General features: G+C 43.3%; 2 protein-coding genes across 2 annotated transcripts; both read right to left on the bottom strand.

The window, feature by feature from the left end:
• Window positions 1-3,592: 3,592 nt before the first annotated feature.
• LOC115375148 (zinc finger protein 37A-like) lies at window positions 3,593-6,575 on the bottom strand. The gene is made up of 4 exons (XM_030074501.1): window positions 6,213-6,575; window positions 5,920-5,978; window positions 5,721-5,814; window positions 3,593-5,620 (listed from the first exon to the last, which is right to left on the bottom strand). The coding sequence occupies exons 1-4, from the start codon at window positions 6,418-6,420 to the stop codon at window positions 4,569-4,571; spliced, it is 1,413 nt and encodes a 470-aa protein (XP_029930361.1). The 5' UTR covers window positions 6,421-6,575; the 3' UTR covers window positions 3,593-4,568.
• A 1,573-nt stretch (window positions 6,576-8,148) lies between these two features.
• LOC115375153 (zinc finger and BTB domain-containing protein 49-like) lies at window positions 8,149-17,936 on the bottom strand. The gene is made up of 3 exons (XM_030074513.1): window positions 17,440-17,936; window positions 14,066-14,845; window positions 8,149-13,327 (listed from the first exon to the last, which is right to left on the bottom strand). Exons 1-2 carry the CDS (start codon window positions 17,612-17,614, stop codon window positions 14,577-14,579), a joined length of 444 nt encoding a protein of 147 aa, XP_029930373.1. The 5' UTR covers window positions 17,615-17,936; the 3' UTR covers window positions 8,149-13,327; window positions 14,066-14,576.

The raw sequence follows: 17,936 nt of genomic DNA, 5'->3' as shown, positions 1-17,936 counted from the left end.
TTAGAAAACACTGACTGATTCATTGCAGTAGGAATCACAGGTATAGTTTCCTTTATTTGGCATGAAGTTAAGGCAATATCAAGTGGTTCCTTCAGTGCTAAGGACTTCCCATAAGACCGTGCAGTGAGCTGAAAATCTGTGGCTGTACTGTAAGTGCTGCAAGCCATGCCTCTAGAAATGACCCAACTCAACCTTTGCTTGATAATTAAGGTAATTTAATGCTGGTGTTTACGTTGCGGTTTATGTCCTAGTTTTGCAAGAGGGCTGATTACCATGGAAACAAGCAACCCTTTTAGGTTGTCTAAATTTATGTAACGTCTCACGCAGAACAGGTTCCTAAAAAGGCCGATTCTTCACCAGGTATCAAGGTGACAGGCAGGTTCCTTGCAAAACGAGGCAGACCCAACATGTCGTGCATCTGCATTGCATTCTGGTCTTTTGCGGCTGCTGTCTGTGGAGAAAATGGTATCTCTTCCTTTTTTCTATACGACGGATTTCTCCCTGTGTGACTGCTGAATGTTGGTGTAAAATGTCTCAGGTGAAAAAAAAAGGCTCTTGCTGTTTGATTCTGGAAAAAAAAAAATTGTTATTATACAGCTGAAAAGATTTTTCTGTCCTCAAGTTACATCGCGGCTGCGCCAGAAATGCCTGAACGATGGCATCATTCACATCATTTGGCCTGTTGCGCTTCAGAATAAGAGAAACACACCACCAGATAACAGAATGGGACCAGAAATGCAAAATATTACTGCGAAAAGTACAGAAAAGTCAAGTGAAAAATGGATTTTACCTTCACGCCCTGCATACACCACTGAAATGGTAATCCAGATTATGCATGCAGCTGTATTCTGTGAAAGAGAAGATGGGTGGGATGGCTGACATTTTCACTGCCGGTTTGCTTTCCACCTTATCAGCAGTGTTATTACTCCCTTCTCTCTCCTGTCCAGTTGGCCCTCGCTCTCTCACGGTCAGTCCACACACTGCAAGGGCCCGTTCCCGCTTTCTTACCCAAAACATCGCGCTGCCACTCGTCCCCCCCTGCTCCCAACACCAGTTTCCATGACGTTAAGGGCTCTAGAGTTTATGGCCGTACAAGGTCGTGGGAGTTTTATGATCTCCCCATGTGCGCTCAGTGTATGAGCCGGTGTCCAGGTGTCCACATACAGCGTACTGCCTGAAAACAGAACGGGGACATGAAGCATGGGAGAAGCAGCACAGTAAGCGCAGACACCTTCATATATTATTAACAAAACCCTAACCTGTTGGTCCAGCAGTGCATTAATATTTTAACCCTCCTCAAATTTACTAACACTTTTTTTCAACTGGGGTCAGTGTGGCTCCAGCAATTTAAACCTCCAGAAAATGATTGCAATACAAGTAGTTACTCCACTTTATAGGTCAGGTACGAAATAGCCCTTTAAATAAGACAAATTCCACCCTCTAATCGCACCGCTTATATGTCAAAGTTCTCGAGGGAATCATGCTCTTGCCTCTCCAGTGTCATGTGAATTCCCAGTGGTTCTCACGCTGCTACAGATACAGATATGCTTCCTACAGCTTAAAAAAAAAAAAAAAAAAAGCCTGGGGTCAAAAAGAGCTCAGTGAAACACCTGTGGGTGCTAAACGTGTGTGGGACATTGAAAACATATCAACATGTTAATTTCATGTTATGTTCACCCATTAAATGAGGAAAAGCCATTAAATATGAAGCTAAAAGAACTGTGCATTATTATATTCAGGGTCAAACTGACCCTGAATATAATAAGAGGGTTAACGGTCCTGATTGACAGAGTTGACACATACACACACACACTGATCTAATGCTTTATGAATCAAAGATAAAAACTGTAACTTATGTTTGAAAACATGGTGAGAATACTGGTGTGGTGCAAACGTTAAATCAGATCTGCAAAGTAACGGAGTTCATTCCTTCAAGTACTTCGGCATATTTTTGAACTACTGGCACTTTACTTGAACCTGTGCTTTTTGTGAGACTTGATGCATTTACTGCACCTCATTTCAGAGGCAAATATACAGCTGTAGTTACTAGTTACTTTGCAGAATAGGTTATTACATGCAAAACATAAAATGGGATGCACTGTTAGAGTGTAAACTGGCCAACAGGATACAGAGCTACATTAAAATACACCTCTTGTGCGTTAATGCATCAATAATTCAACACTCTGCAAATATTTAACTATATTTTACTGCTCATACTTCTAACCAAAATGTTTAGTTTATTGTTCCATCATGATATTGGCACTTTTAATTAAGAAGGAGTTGAGAACTTCTTCCATCACTGCATTTAATATAATTTTATGTAATGTCAATGGCTGCCACTGCTTTTACCCCATTGCTGTTTATTGTATCCCCTATAAACGGAGGCCTTTTGCATGCAAAGTGGTGGTTGAGCTGTGGTTACATGCTGTGGTTCGCATAAATCCAAGGTTTCATCCATCATGAAAATCATCAACTTCAACCAGTCCAATCTCCTTCTACATCCTTTAATTAGCAGCGTGTAGTTTTACAGTGCAGCTGTGCAAACCCAGAGCAACTTGTCAAACATGTGGGCTGCTCTTTGTCACAAGCTGGGTCGGGATAGCTCGTGTCACTGAGAGAGGAAGAGTCTCCGGCACCGGTGGGACAAAATGTTCCAAACAAAGCAAAGTTTATAGTTACACTACACTTCACTACCCGTGATGTCAGACGTGTCTCCTGACACGGCAACACAACCTTAATATCCTGGTATTAAGTTGCGTTGTGGTTGGAAAGCATGTGACATCTGGAAACCGAGGAAGGAAAAAGGACAAAAAAGTGATTTCCTATTAGAAATGCATTAGAAGTTTTACGTCCAGATGTGCTCATAACATGACAAAAATATACTTTCATCCTAACAAAGCTGATAAATGATAAACACCGGGTTTGCAAGTAATAGTTATGTTTCTCTAAACATTGTCATGCCATTTTGCTTTATTAGACAGTTTGCTGCAAACAAACAGGATAACAGATTTTTTTTTTCCATTTTAAATGCATGGGAGCTGCAAGAATAAAAGCTAATCTCAATGATGCATAACTGATCTCTTAAAATGATGTTTCTGACAGTTGCACTTTAGTCAGTGGTAGACTAGAAACTGAGAGAAGCCAAGCAAAAAAAAAAAAAAAAAAAAAAAAAAAAATCAACAAAATTTGATCTGAGGGCCAAAAACCTGAAGCTTTATTCGACTGTGCTGTGGAATGAGACAGGAATGGCATGTTGCGAGGCTGTGAGCTGCACTCACACCCACGTTTTACACACTTTCCCGCCGCTTTGAAGTGCTACCTAAGGTTTTAATGTGTCTTCGAGAGGGCCGAGTGTAAACTCACTGAGGCTGGCAGTCAGGTGGCAGCTATTAGTGTGTAGCAAACAGGAACTTCAAAGAGCAGAGTTCCTGTTTCTGAGCAGGCAGCCTGACCACAGCGAGGACCTCGGCTGTTTGAGGTTTTTATTAAAAGATGAGTTACACCGCCCTCTGCTGACATGTCATACCTCCACCACAACAGCAAAAACACAGGTTTGAATATTTTCAATGTTAATAACCCTGTGATTAAACTGTAATTTGATTAATTGACTCAGTTCGTATTAAATGTCAACAGGTTTTTTTTTTCCCAATATGTACATTTGTAGTTTGAGACAGTACATATTTGTATTAGTTTTAAACACAACCTATGTTGATGACAAATATCGACAGGCGACATAAATGTGTTTTCCCAACCAAGACAATCAGATATTGCCTGGGAACCTTTTGTTTTTACTTTAAAGGTAAAGCAACGTTACCTGAGAATCGCAAAAACTCTTGCTTGTTGCATTGAACGCGTCCTGCTGTTTATTTATTTTAAATGTACGTTTTAAATAAAAATTACTTTAACAAAGGGCAAGGGATTTCAAAGGGAAAATCAACCCGGAATAACGCTCAAGTTATTCCTATGATCCTAGAGAGCCGAGTCTCTCCCAGAGCGAGACGCCAGACAGGCAGGGTGCTACTGATGTTGACTTCAAAACAGAAATCCTACAAGTGCTTGATTGGCTTTGCATGAGAAACCCGCTTTGTGGGAGATGTGACGGTAAACGGGGGTGATTTTATGGGGATAATGAGCATCTTCTGCCTCTCAAGTCTGCTCTGAAGTAAGGCTCTTTTCTATAAAAGGAGCTCAAACAGAGCGAGACTGTGAGTGAAGATCAGCCTGCAGGCCGACAGAACAAAAAAGCTGGAGGGTTTTGTGTCTTTTTTCGTTTAGATTTCAGGAAAATGCACTGAACTCACTCAGATCATAGGACTAACATGAATTTCCCTTGAACCTTTAATAATTACAGCACACAAGTGTCCAATAAAGGAGCAAACATTTTGTCTTAAAATCAGTCCAGAGGGATTTTGCATAGAAAATTATGCATTATCATACAAACTGTGAGCACAGACTCAAGTTTAATAAACATCCGTCAAAAGCAGCTGTCATTCATCGCCTTTTGTGTTTGGGTTTGGATTCCCGGTTCCAGTTGGCGAGCAGTCTTTTGCCTGTCAGACACGGGCGGCTCAGCTGTACGTGTGAATGATTCTGTGCCTCTTCAGATGGTGCATCAGGATGAAGGTTTTCCCACACTGGGAGCAGCTGTAGGGCCTCTCCCCGCTGTGCGTGCGCTGGTGCACCCTCAGGCTGCTCTGCTGGGTGAACCTCTTCCCACACTGTCCACAGCCGTACGGCTTCTCCCCCGTGTGGGTCCGGTGGTGTATGCTGAGGTGGGACGAGCACTGGAAGCTCTTCCCGCACACCGTGCACCAGAACGCCCTCTTCCTCTTGTGGCTCTGCTGGTGCAGCTTGAACTGGTGCAAGCGGCCGAACGTCTTTCCGCACTGCGCGCACACGTAGCACCTGGCCGTCCCGGAGCTGGGCTTGTGCGGCGTGCTGGGGTGGCAGCTGCCGGGTGTGAACGTGCCATGTGAGTGGGTCACAGCTGGTCTGTCTGCAGAGACAAAGTCCCTGTCCGGGTGTTCATTGTTCTGGCTTAACTGTGAGATGTGCGAGGCGTTTCTCTGGGGGTACAGCTGGTCCTTCTGCCCGTCCTGCTGCGAGTGGGCCGCCTGAAACGTGGACGGCTGAGGAATATCCTTCTGGTACTCGCTGTTGTAGATCCCATTACACGGCCTCTGCGTGGAGGATTGTGGGACATTATTCGTCTTGCTCGCGGCCGAAACCGTTTGTGTGTCCGAATGCTCGGGGAACGTACTGGAATATTCCTCTACTACGCTTGAAAAGTCTGGAAAACCAGTGTCAATGTCATTCCCCTCAATTATGGATGACCAGAGCTGATTCTCTCTTTCGTCGATGGTGAATTCAGCAGGAAGCTGGTTCTGCTTGCCGGCGCTGTGCTGGCAGCCGTCCTGACCGAACCCTGATTGATCCTCCTCCTTCTCGGTTTTCACTGCAAACTGAAAGGCGCCGATCTCGTCGGCATGCTGCGCAGGATGATACGACTCGCCGAACTGATTCGGAGTCTTTTGACTCGCAACCTCTGAGTGGGTTAGTGGATGATCCTCCTCGAAACGCTGGCTGTCAGCAGGGGCGTTTGGGTACGCAACAGCAGAGCCTGGAAGACACAGACACCTCACTAGGGGCTGCGATGTCAATTTCAATCAAAGAGCAATTATTTCTTTTCTTATTTTTCACACCTCAGTTCTTTCACTCACCAACTGCTTCAGCAGAACTGCTGGTCCACAGCACCTCATCTGGACTCTCCTCCTTAATAGTGAACGATACTGCGGTGTCTTCAATCTCTGGAAACTACAAAATGACACAATATGTTGCATTTTTTGATAATAGGCTGCATGTTTCTGAGATATATTCTTTGCATAAATCAAAAAATTTTGAGGGGGGAAATGAACACACCTTAATCTCCCCGGTGGGACAGTTATTGCCCACATCAGTGCCTCTGTCCATGTAGTTTTCTGCGTGCAGAGAAAGGAGAATTACAATTGTCAGTATGCAAGCTACCCTGAATGACCCCTCCACTTTAATGAATTACACAGCAACACTAACTGGAGCTATGTTTACGCAGCCCTTTAATCATTCACGTGCTGTTATTAAAATGCATTACTGTTTATCTTCAAGGCTCCAGATGCATACAGGTTAATGGACAAGAATCGACATTATTATTATTAAATGAACCCCGGCGCACTCACCGAAGCCCCGCTGCAGCTGTGCGTGTTTGCTTTCCATCATCAACAATTTCCTCTTCAGCATCTCGTTCTCGCTCTGCTTTCGAGAGATTTCAAGGTGTAAAAACGCACATTTGTCATCGACTAGTTTGGAAATTTCTGCCACAGCTGCTTTGACCAAAACCTCCATGATTGATGATAACTGCGTTTGGAAAGGGATGCACGTTGCCATGCTGATTCATGCACGATGCCAGATGAGAGGGGGGCAAAAAAGATCTGATCAAACTTAATTTCATGCAGCGATGTAAATAATTGCAAAAAAAAAAGCCCCAACGCACTACACAATTTTACATCCCTGTTTGTTTCTGGCCGGAACCTTTCTTCCGTGTGGCGGAGTGATCTACCGTAAATACTGGAGCAGACGCGAAGCAGAGGTTCATCAGCAACAGTCAGTGAGTTATGGGCTAATACCATTTCTAATTAATTTCTGTCACATAGGATTTAGTATTTCGTCATTCTTTTTGTGATTCAATGAAACCAGTATCAAAATTACAAAGCTGCTAAAGGCAAAACTCCATACAAAATAACTTAAATTGAAGATTTTAATTGGATACTTAATTCAGAGCCCTATTAAGAAATTGGCTCAGGATATTTAAGAGGGCCTAAAATAAAAAATACAACACAAGGTACTAATTCCTAAATATTATAATATTTTATTTAAAAAATGAATAAATAAAAGTGTTTGGAGTATGTTAAGGGTAACTCTTAAGGCTACAATCAGATTCGCTGTACACTCTGGTTATTAATTAAAGGCATAAAAGGATTGCCTAATTTACATGCATTTTGATAGTTTCAAGTTGTAAAATATGTATGAATCTTTTTTTTCTAAACACTGTTAAGATTGTTTGTTTTTCTTCTCGTCATCTCAATATAGAATTGAGGCAAAAACAAGTTAATGATGAAGATGATGAAGTAAATTGTCAAGGGTAATATGACTTCAAACTCCATTGCAGAGGATTTTAAAGTTAATTACACTGTTAGAAAAGGTGTGGTCCTTTCTTCATATGAACAGGGTGCGGGTGTGAAAGATTTTTAGGGAATTTTCTACAGCATTGTTGTTTGTTGGGTAAAATCGGTAACAGAGCTTAAAGGCCAGGAATTATATCACAGTATTGTTGTTGTGCACCTGAACTTCAAATAACATGAAACTTTCCAAAAGCAGGGAAGGGAAACGAGATCTGTCGAAATCAACCTTCGTTAGTGAAGCCAGCCGGGCTACACATGAGCAAACTACGACCACCAGCAGAGACACTTCATCTTAAGTTATTTTATCTTCCATCTTTAATTTTGTAACATGTCACATTTATTGTCTGAGGACTGGAAACTTCAACAGCTTCAACAGGAGGAGACAGGAGCGTGAGTGCTGAGTCTCCTTACATGGCGTCTGGCCTCCTCTTCTTTCCGGTCACGTCTCTCCTCCCTGTTTCTATCTTTAGTGCTCACCTGTTCAGAGATCAATGGTTATGCCTTGAAGGGAGAGAAGCATCCCGAAGCTTTGCACTGCCAGGAACCTGGAAGAGACCAGGCAGGGGAAAGGAAGGGAAGAGACGGTGGGAATGACTGCTTCTGGTGGACTTCATTCAGTCATTATAGTTTGGATTAAAGTGACGACACACATCTCTTATAGGAGGGCAGTGTGAACATGTTCCCTAGTCACAGTCAGAGAGGACAGGAGGAGACGGTGAAGGAAAGGAGATGAGGAGGCACAGCGAAGGACAGGAGTCACTTTTGGAGTTTTAAGATGCTTCCAGAAAAGCTCCTGCTGCATTTGTGCCTCTACACTGAGGAGACTCTTGCTAAAGTTTTTTACAGGCATGAGTTAACCATCGTACAAAAAAAGGTCATTTCAACAGACATTGAATGGCAAAATATCAAAATAAAGACACAATGCAACACTGCATTGGCTTCAAGAACATATTCTGAGTTTATTTCAAATTACAAAAAACTGAACGTCAAAGAAAAGAACAGAAACTTTCTCTTCACAAGCATTCGTTCGACACTTCAGTCTATTGTTTCTAACACAACATCTTCCTGCAAAGTCTTCAATACCCTGACTCGTGCTACACGTGTTGCCTGTTATGCTGTTAAGTGCTCACATAGTGCCCGTTACAAATGAGGGATCAAACCAGACTGAAGAACAGCCAGGAAATTAAGGAGGAATTCAGTGCCCAAGAAAAAAAAAGTGGTTATCAAGTGAAATAAATATACAGGAAATCATCATAGTGGTGCTGTATCGCTCAGAGTAGAGTTAGAGGTTTGATTCCCAACTGGGGGCCGAACACGCCAAAAATGCACATCCTCATTGAGGATCTTGAGACAAAAGCATCCAAAAGGGCATGTGGTAAACAAAAATAGGTGTCACCCTGTCAGTGGCTGACAGGTGCTCACTGTGGGAGTGCTGAGATCAGCTCCAGATCCACACACCTGCTCACACCAAATCTGCACAGCGGGACGTTGACTCAGGCCCTAAAATTTTTTACAACCTGTAATTCATGAATAACAAATGACATGCACTGCGGCGCCTGTGGAAAATGGCTGTTTAAAAGCCAGTAATGTTGAATAATCAGGTTCACTGTCTTCATTTTGATTTGCCACAACTAGCATTTGGGGAAAGCCATTCAGAACATATAGAAATCGCATCATTTTCCCAGATTATCTGTTATTGTAGAAACTGAAACCCTGCTCATTGAGGAGGTGCTTGTCCTCATGACCAACACTGGCGCACTCAAAAAGTCCAACTCACAAATACACAAATAGTATCGGCCACATCTGGCACCATTACGGAGGCCCAAAGGAGAACTGACTGCGTGAGAATAACAGCTGAATACTTTGCTGCCAGGCTGGAAACCTGAGAGAGACTGTTGTGGTGTGGCTGCCGATCAACTCAATACTAAATATGAGAAGTGTGCTAACAGATATTTGGTTAACACTTTATTTGATGGTAAATAGCAAGTAACATATTTGAAATTCCTTTGAAATTATTCCCTAATTACATCATTTACTAGGGATGGTACTGATACCGATACTGGTATCGGGAAGTGCCCGATATAGCCTTATTTGGTCATATAGTACGCCTGTTAATGCACCGATACTACCACCGATACCACCACGTGATGCAGATGCACGCAGGGCACCGCTGCACCGGCAAGCTATTATTGCTTCCGTAGGAGATCCCTTGTAAGGGAGCGCTTGTTTTCGGTGCAAAATATAGTTATTGACAAAACCATGACAGAGGCGCGCCGTCTCAAGTGACCTTGAGCCATGTGCGGCCCCGCCGAGCGAGCTAAAGCGAGTAAGTCGCCGGGCCGAGTGTTGCAAACGTCAATTGAGCCGACTCAGCGCCGTTCGAGTTACGTACTGATAGGGACAGAATAGTAAATCTTCGTCCCCCCAACTTTCGGCACACAGCGGAGCGCTCCCTTCCTCCAGTTCAGCCAATCACAAGCCACGGCCGAACAGGGATCTCCTACGGACACAATTATTGCCGCTGGCAAACAACAAATGCACACAGCATGTGGTGGTCATGGTGCTGCTGCTACTACTAGTGGAGAATGAGGTGAGGTTGGTAATGTACAGCAGAGGCACGCTGGTATCGGATCGGTATCGGCTTTTAGGCAGAATTTAGTATCGGAATCGGATCGGCAAGGAAAAATGGTATCGTACCATCCCTATCATTTACCTCAAAAGAAACTGAAAACCAAAACTTTGACTGTCACCAAACTCACTGTGAATATTCCAAACAATAATGCAAAGTGAATTTATTTTTTTTCTTTGATGGTTTTCCTGTAGACCTGCCACACAACTAAACTGCACAGAAGTGAAGTTGCATTTAAGTTGCACATTTAAAGGCAGTCTAAGGCTGACGAGCTACTTCCATGCAATTTGCTGCATACAGTAAATTAAATTTATACTGTTTCCATGACAACAACCCCATATGAAACACTCCAAATGATGATGCAATCTCAGTTCATTATTCCCATTGGATGGAAGTCCAAATCAATAACAATTACATGCGATCAAACTGCATGAAAAAGTTTCTCATGTAATCTTGCCCTTAAGATTTCTCGATCCTCCAGAAATTCCATGATCGATCGCAGCCTTGGCTTCATTTTTATGATCTAATGGATTTGAAATATTCATCAAGAATGAGTTTGCTGGTGCAGTAAAAGTTTCGGCTTTCATTAAATTTTAAGGTTAATGCTGATGCAAGTTGGGGGTAATTTCAAAAACATAATGCACCTATTTTGCATGAAATTCACAGCCAAGTAAAATGAAATGTTTCCGATATTTGTTTGCCAGTGCAGCTCATTGTGACAAAGTAAACCGTCCCGACTCTACGCAACACCGCCATTACACTTTCATTACTTCTACAGCGCACAACAGGTCAATCTATCAAAACCCTTCAGGTCGTTGAGGGAAAAAAGGCAGTTGAGGAAGTTGACCTTTACCATTTTTTGGTTTGTGGGAGGTAAAGAGCTCGGTTTTGTTTTTGGTAACTTTTTATTTGGACTGTCAAATGTTAATATTGAACTTTAAATCAACTTTGTATTGATACTTAAGTTGATTATTTCCACTGGACAGGTTGATATGAGGTCAATTATTCAAACTCAGCTCATACAAAGTCGATATGAAGTTGAAAGTGTGATATTTATTTATTATTATTATATTGGCTTGACCCAAAATCACAGCATCATCATCACATCGACATGCAGCTCTGAGAAGGCGAAGGTAACATGAGGTATACGGTGAGCTGCTGTGTGAGGGCCAGGCTTGTTCAGGCCGATGAGGCTTCCGTTTCGGGAGGAGAAGTAAACACTTCCAAGAATATTTTTAGAAACTGACTCGTAACGACAACTTTCAAAACAAAGTTTCACCCAAAGCACCATTCTTCTGCATTCTCTGTGAATGAAAAGGGAGGCCACATGCCGCATTTTAAGGTCTTTGGGTATGGATTCAAATAAAGTATGCATGATTACAACACAATTCTACCATTCTGCTTCTTTTCCGGCAGCTCTACTTCACATTTTTCCAAGTACAACACAGAACAGATTAAAGGAAATAGAAACCCGTCTTCACTTGTTGGTCTTTGTGCTAGAGCCATGCGCTTTTCATTGATTGTTATTTGCAATGCATCAGTTAAAGCCTAATATAAAGTGTTGTGCCAGCCGCCAGGAGAGATACTTGGGAGAGGTCATCCTCCGACTTCCAAAAACTGAAACCACCATCATGTTTGCCAGCCAGCTTCTTAAATGACTTATCTATCATTCCCGAGTGTGTTGTCAGAAATTTCTGGAAGATGATGAGCATGCGAGGCTCTGTTTCCACCAGGAGCCTCTATTTACAGTGCAGACTTGTTTTTCCGTTACTTGCGACGGATAGTGTGCACTGCTGCGTGTTTGAGAAAATGCCGACGGCTTACCACATTACATTACTGTGTTTCAGCACCTCAAGCTAAAAGTGTTTCGGCTCTCTGTAAAAGAACATGGTGTTTGAGTAGCGGTGCTGCAACAACAGGAGCTTCAAGCAAAGATCTGCTCTGATGTTTAAAATAAAAAGGGAAAGAAAACACACTGGTGGAAAAGCAGAGGTGAGCAGTAAAACAAGGACTGCATCTACAAATCTGCTTACAGTTTGTAGATGCCCTGCAGACAGAAGTACTTTTCTCAGCAGGTAGCAAGAATAAGAATAACAGCCCACACACATAATGATGAAATACTTGTAGCACAGACCAAAAAATAGTTGACATTTACCGCCTTTATGGTGTCCTAACTGTAACAAAATTGTTTGTTTGGGATGGATCAGAGAAACTGAATATCAAAGCCACACAGCGGGCAAACAGCAAGCAAGTTACAGACATGAATCTATTTCTACCAATGAGAAAGATGGATTGAGCCAAACGAGCAGGGCAACTTTTGTGCCAACTCAATCTGAACTGAGCTGAACTCTCTGTCCTCGCTGCTGATAATTTTACTTTTGACAGGACCGATCAAGGGCTGTTCTTTCCAAAATCTGCTTGGCAGTCTGAAAGCTAGCAGGACACCAGCTAGCAGTAAAGGGGGAAAAAAAAAAAACAAAAAAAAAAACAAATGCAGCCTGCAATGATCACCAACCGTTTTGGCACACGCAACCATTTTAATATTAAATTAGATCACACACTGAATTGTTGACTATGAAAAAAAATGGACTTGCAGACATGACATTTTTTCGAAGTGAACCTGATGTATGGACCACAAATTCTTAAATATCTTCATCTCCATGGAGATCACGGTGTAAATTCAGAATGCTCAACTGATTGAAAATCTTACCACATATCTCACAGCTGAAGGACTGTGCACCGATACTTTTGCACTGGTGTCTTTCAAAGAGTCCAAAACTATCAAAGCTTTGGCCACACGTTGAGCATATAAAGCAGTTCTGCTTTGTGCCGTCTACTACACAGTTGTCCCCGAGGTTGCCTGAGCCGGTTCATGTCGATTCAAATATATTACAGTCCTGAGCGCTGGTAGCCACTACGCTGTACTCGTTCACTGCAGCCTCACTTGGCTGATCCTCCAGCTTGGGTGCTACCGTCATGTCCGAGCTTTGGCTTGGCAGCCCCATGAGTGCATACTGATCGTTGTGCATCATTTCCACCTTTTCCTTTCCATCCAGAAAAGGCAGATCTTTGCTCGGTGATGCATATCCTCTCTGCTCACTCGCTGTTCCACCTGCAGGACTGAGGCAATACTTGATGTCACATGAAACCACAGTGGCAATTTGTGGTGTGCCTGTGGAGCAGCCAAGAACTGAAGAAGTGTCGCTGCTCTTTTCCATCCCAGTAGTCCACAGCTGGCTTTGGTCTGGTGCTTGTGAGCCGTCTCCTTTCCTCAACTGACTGACAGTTTGAAAATCCTCCACTTCTGGCTTGACCTTACTCTTAAGGCTTGTTCGCCAGGCCTCTCACTGTATCTGGAGCCGGGGCAGCTGCTCCTCTAAAGTGACAGTCCAGTCTTGGGTTCTGACAGTGTTCTCCAGTGGTGATTTATTCAGGCATCTTAAACATCAGATGATTTTGCATCCAGCATTTCTACGCTCTCTCCCTTTCAGAAAACAAAGCATGTAAAGAGAAATCAGTCACAACATTTGTTTGTGGATGTTATGAAGCAGTGGTGCTGCTGGTACTTCCTAAATTCTTCACTGTTTTGACATCCGATATGGATCGATGCTAAGCTGCTGTGTTTGTACATGTTATTGGATATTCTGTATCATTGTAAAAAAATCATAATTTTTAAACATTGTGACAGCCAATTATTATGCTTATACAGGGACATTAGGCTTAATTATCACACCTTTCACACAATTCACACTTTCTCTAGCAGGGATGGCAGTTAATTTGCTGCACTTGGTGCAGCAATGATGAATGATTGGTGCTTACAAAAAACATGCAACATCATCTGCATCATTAGATGAACAGATTACTTAATAAACCAACCAAAGAGCCCTATTCCAAAACAATAAACCATTTAGAGAAAAATCTTTACCTTACACTTATAACTCTGCACTTTTAAAAAAGATCCTATCTGTAAACTTTGTCAACTTTGTCAAGAGTAGGTGTTTTCAAATTGAAGATATCTCATGAAAAAGGTTTTATGTCCACACACTGCTTAAAGGCTTAGAGTTAGGGTTAAGCAGTGGAAACCTTCATTTTTCTTATGTACTCAGTTGGATTGCTGCTATCTCTCTAAAATGACTTGAGCCTTGACACAACACGTCCCTGAATAGCTTTGCATGTCCTACTTGGGAGTGAAAGTAAACTCTTTGACTGTAACATCTCTTACCATTTCTGTGCGTCTTCATGTGTCCCTTGAGGCTACTCTTCTGGTTGAAACACCTCCCACAAATGTGGCAACCGTAGGGCTTCTCGCCCGTATGAATTCTCAAATGCCGTTCGAGATGTCCGGCACGCTCGAAGACCTTGCCGCAGTACGAGCAGATGAAGCATTTCTTTGGTTTGACGACCTGGAAAGACCTGCTTCTCCTCTGTTGGTGGTGATTGAGCGAGGCCCCTGGCACGCCAGACAAGCCTGAGCGAACCGTGTCGTCCCTCGATATGAGAAGGGCGTCCGAGGATCCGTACGGCGGCTGAGAGATCATATCTCTTGGAGTTCCCCGTACTGTTTCCCTGGAAAAGAGAAAGTGCTACAAGACGGTTCGACTGATGACGGAAGTAACTGAGCGATGACAGGGAAAGACGACGTGTTCTGCGCCGAGCCGCTGAGATACTCTGAGCTGTTCATCTCTGTGTTGCTCTGTCCGTGCAGCCGGGACATCCACTGCTGGCCGTCCCTGTCAAACGCCGGTGAAGTTGTCGCCAAGGCTGTCTAATCCTTCCCTCGTCTGCTCGTTTCCTCCGTGATACAGCGGCTGTGCTATGGCCTCCTCTGCAGGCTCAGATTTGACCTGAACAGCTGCCGGGAGAATGTCCTCATTCTTAGGCAGCCCGTCTTCAGCTTTACTCTGGCTGTCCTCCTCATGGTGGCGGGTATCGATACAAGGACTCTCTTCGGGAACTTGCCTCTGTTCGACCACTTGCATCTCAACGGTCTTGGCCTGAATACCTGTCAAAGCACAGATGTGTCAAAGAGCAGGTCTGGTTGGCCCTATGCACAGGAAGGGTGCTATCAATCTATTCAAGCAGACAACATAGAGAATTGTGATCTTAAACTGATTCATAACAAAAAAAAAAAAAACTCATTCAAAATACATTTTTATACATAATCAAAAGGATGAACTTGTCTCTCATTTCAGTCCGCTCTCAAGAATTGTTTTTAGGCTGAGCGGGTAGGGGTAAAACTCCTTGATGACGATTACACCAAGGAGTTTTCTGTTAAAGCCCTAACTGCAGAATTCAAGTGCTCCTCCAAAGATTAACTGAACTAAAGATTAGCCAAAGCTTACGCAAGGTTTCTTTGCGTAAGCCAAACTAAAGATTATCTAAAGCTTACGCAAGGTCCCTGTGAGGTCCTGAGGACCCATTTGAACGTTCTGAATTAATTTTAACCGTTTGTGTCACCGTTACATGACAAGAACTATGTCATGACCGTAATAATTAATATAACTTCGATGGGGAAAACTGAAATCCTGCCTGGTGTACATGACGGGATATAAACAGCTGGGCCTCTGATAAACCAGCTTTTTCAAGTCACCATCCCCCATTTCCTCTCCTATTCTCGCCAAAACCAAATGTTTTTTTTTTCTCTCTGCTTACTGTGACCCCAAGGAATGTCACAAGCCAGAGCCTTACTACTGTGAAATGAGCCAGGAGAGAACAGAAACACAACTAGGTCCCTGTATGTTAGTTTTAGACGACACTCAAAGTGCTTGGGGACAATTTTCTTGGTTCTCCATGTTAATTTACCTATCAAGAGTAACATATCTCGTCTTAGGAAGGTCTTTACTCTCTCACAGCTCAGCATTAATTTTGGGATTATATTGTGTTTTACACTTATTTCATAAGTGTGTTATATTGAATTGTGGAATCAAAATCACAAGTCAGACACCAGAGAGAGACCATTCTGCAACATATAAGATCAAAGGTTTGATCCCCACGAGCTGCGATCCTCCCTAATCCTGCCCTGCTGAGGAGTCCTTGAGCAAGACATGAAATCCCACCAGTCCCACAGGCGCTGGTCAGCAGCTGACTGTTCTGCTCTGACCTCCCGTGCAGGGTGGTGGAAAGACGCATTTCTGGCCCACACTTTGTTTGCATAACCCACTGGTAACATTAAACTTCCTGCCAACAAACTATAATGTGTAACAAAAAAAGTCTGCTTGGTTTATCTATCTGGGAAACAGTCCATGCATATCAAATGTCAGGGTTTGGGTTAGACATCAGGTCAGGCTAGGGCTGGGCTTGGGTTTAAAAGTAAGGTCTGGGTTTAAGCTTGGGTTTAGGGTTAAGCTGTGGTCGGAGTTAGAGCTGAACCAAACAGGCAAACAACACTTTGTTGACATCTAGTTTTTGTCACTTGATACTATCTGAACTCCTGGCTGATGGTAAGCTTTTATATTCAATGTAAATCGAGTTTTCAGAGTTGATGGGGCGTCACAATGTTCCTGTGTTCTAATATGATTATTATATCCCCGCTCTCTAGCCCAGAAATTGGCGTCCACAAGTCTGGAAAAACATGCTCCTCTGACAGTTTATATCACCCATTTGTACGTGGACACCAGGGGAGATAAATGTATAGGCCCATGTATGGTAAAGAATGTGCCGAGAGACTGAGCAAGAAGCCAAATGTTTACCTCATTCTATAAAATGAAGTTTCACTCTGCTGACATTGTTGTTCTCAAGCTATCTGCACCAGCGTATAGTCATACGAACCCGAGCTTGTTACAATAAATGAAATGATCTAAACGGGAGCATCTAATTTCTACTCCGGCCACGACAGAATCATCTTACTTCGATTTCACTCTTATAACTAGGGTGGAAAAATCAGTTACCCAAGTTTATGTGTCAGGTACCTTATGTGTCTTGTTGACTACAAAGCCGTTTATTTAAAAAAAAAAAAAATGTTAATCATGTATTTAAAGATGTTAAACATTGAATGGGGCCAAACTGACCCCAAAGATAATAGGAGGGTTAAGAGATTTTTATATATTTTTCAAAGAAGTGCAAAGAAGGAGGATTTATATCAATTATTTATCTAGTGATCTCAAACTATTTGTCTAACCCAAATCTGCTCAGTGCAAGTAAGGGTCAGATCATGCCTCTGTAGTATCAACACTGGACTACATTGCAAATAAAAATTTACGATTGCCTTTGGTGTTTCAAAACTGCTCTTTGGACGTCAAATAGGCCAAATAACACGCAGGGTTAACACCAGGACCTCAACTTCATCTACAGCCTTTTTCACATGTTTATTCATCTGGAGAGTGTTAACTGAGCACACATGCACTTTTTCGTCCCACTTTATGTGCATTTTTACATCCGAAAGCTGCCGAGCACATCTACAATTTTCCACAGTTGGCTGCTGATCAGCATTACAGGAGCAGCTGAGGATGAAATGCCTTGCTCATGGGCAGGGGGGAGTGCTTCTTATTCGTTTTCCCCACGAGCCAGCTTCTCTCAGCCTCTGCACCTGGAGCTTTGGAAGGAATATCACGCAGTGCAACACACAGATTCAACAATCTCACGTGTGTGTTCACTTACAGTTTCTGTGGGTCTTCATGTGCTCCTTGAGGCTGCACTTCTGGTTGAAGCGCCTCCCACATATCTCACAGCGGTACGGTTTCTCACCCGTGTGAATCAGCTTGTGCCTTTCGAGGTGTCCCGACCGTTCAAAACTCTTCCCGCAATACGGGCAGATGAAGCCTTTCTTGAACATCAACCTCTTCGCCGTCCTCCACCGCACGATGTTGTAGGAGTTACGATACGGGCTGTAGCCCAGCAGCCCGCGGGTGAACGGGCTTTGCTGGAAGCCGCTGGCGCTGGCGCAGGGAGCGGCGAGCCCGGAGTCCAGAGGAGATTCAGGCAGACACGGCGGCAGCGAGCTCTGCCCTAAACTCAAATAGTCTGAGTTGTTAGCCCCCGTCTCGCTGTGTGCTGCGGGCCTCCATGGCTCGCCGTCTCTCTCATACACGCCAGTTGTCCTTCCGCTGCTCGGCTCGTCCTGCGGCCTCCCTGACTCCTTCCTCCCCGGGCTCAGA

The sequence above is a fragment of the Myripristis murdjan genome, chromosome 17 (genome assembly GCF_902150065.1).
Source record: "Myripristis murdjan chromosome 17, fMyrMur1.1, whole genome shotgun sequence".
NCBI classification, from domain to species: domain Eukaryota; kingdom Metazoa; phylum Chordata; class Actinopteri; order Holocentriformes; family Holocentridae; genus Myripristis; species Myripristis murdjan.
The sequence above is the reverse complement of the archived record's forward strand: the minus strand, read 5'-3'. Positions and strand labels throughout refer to the sequence as shown.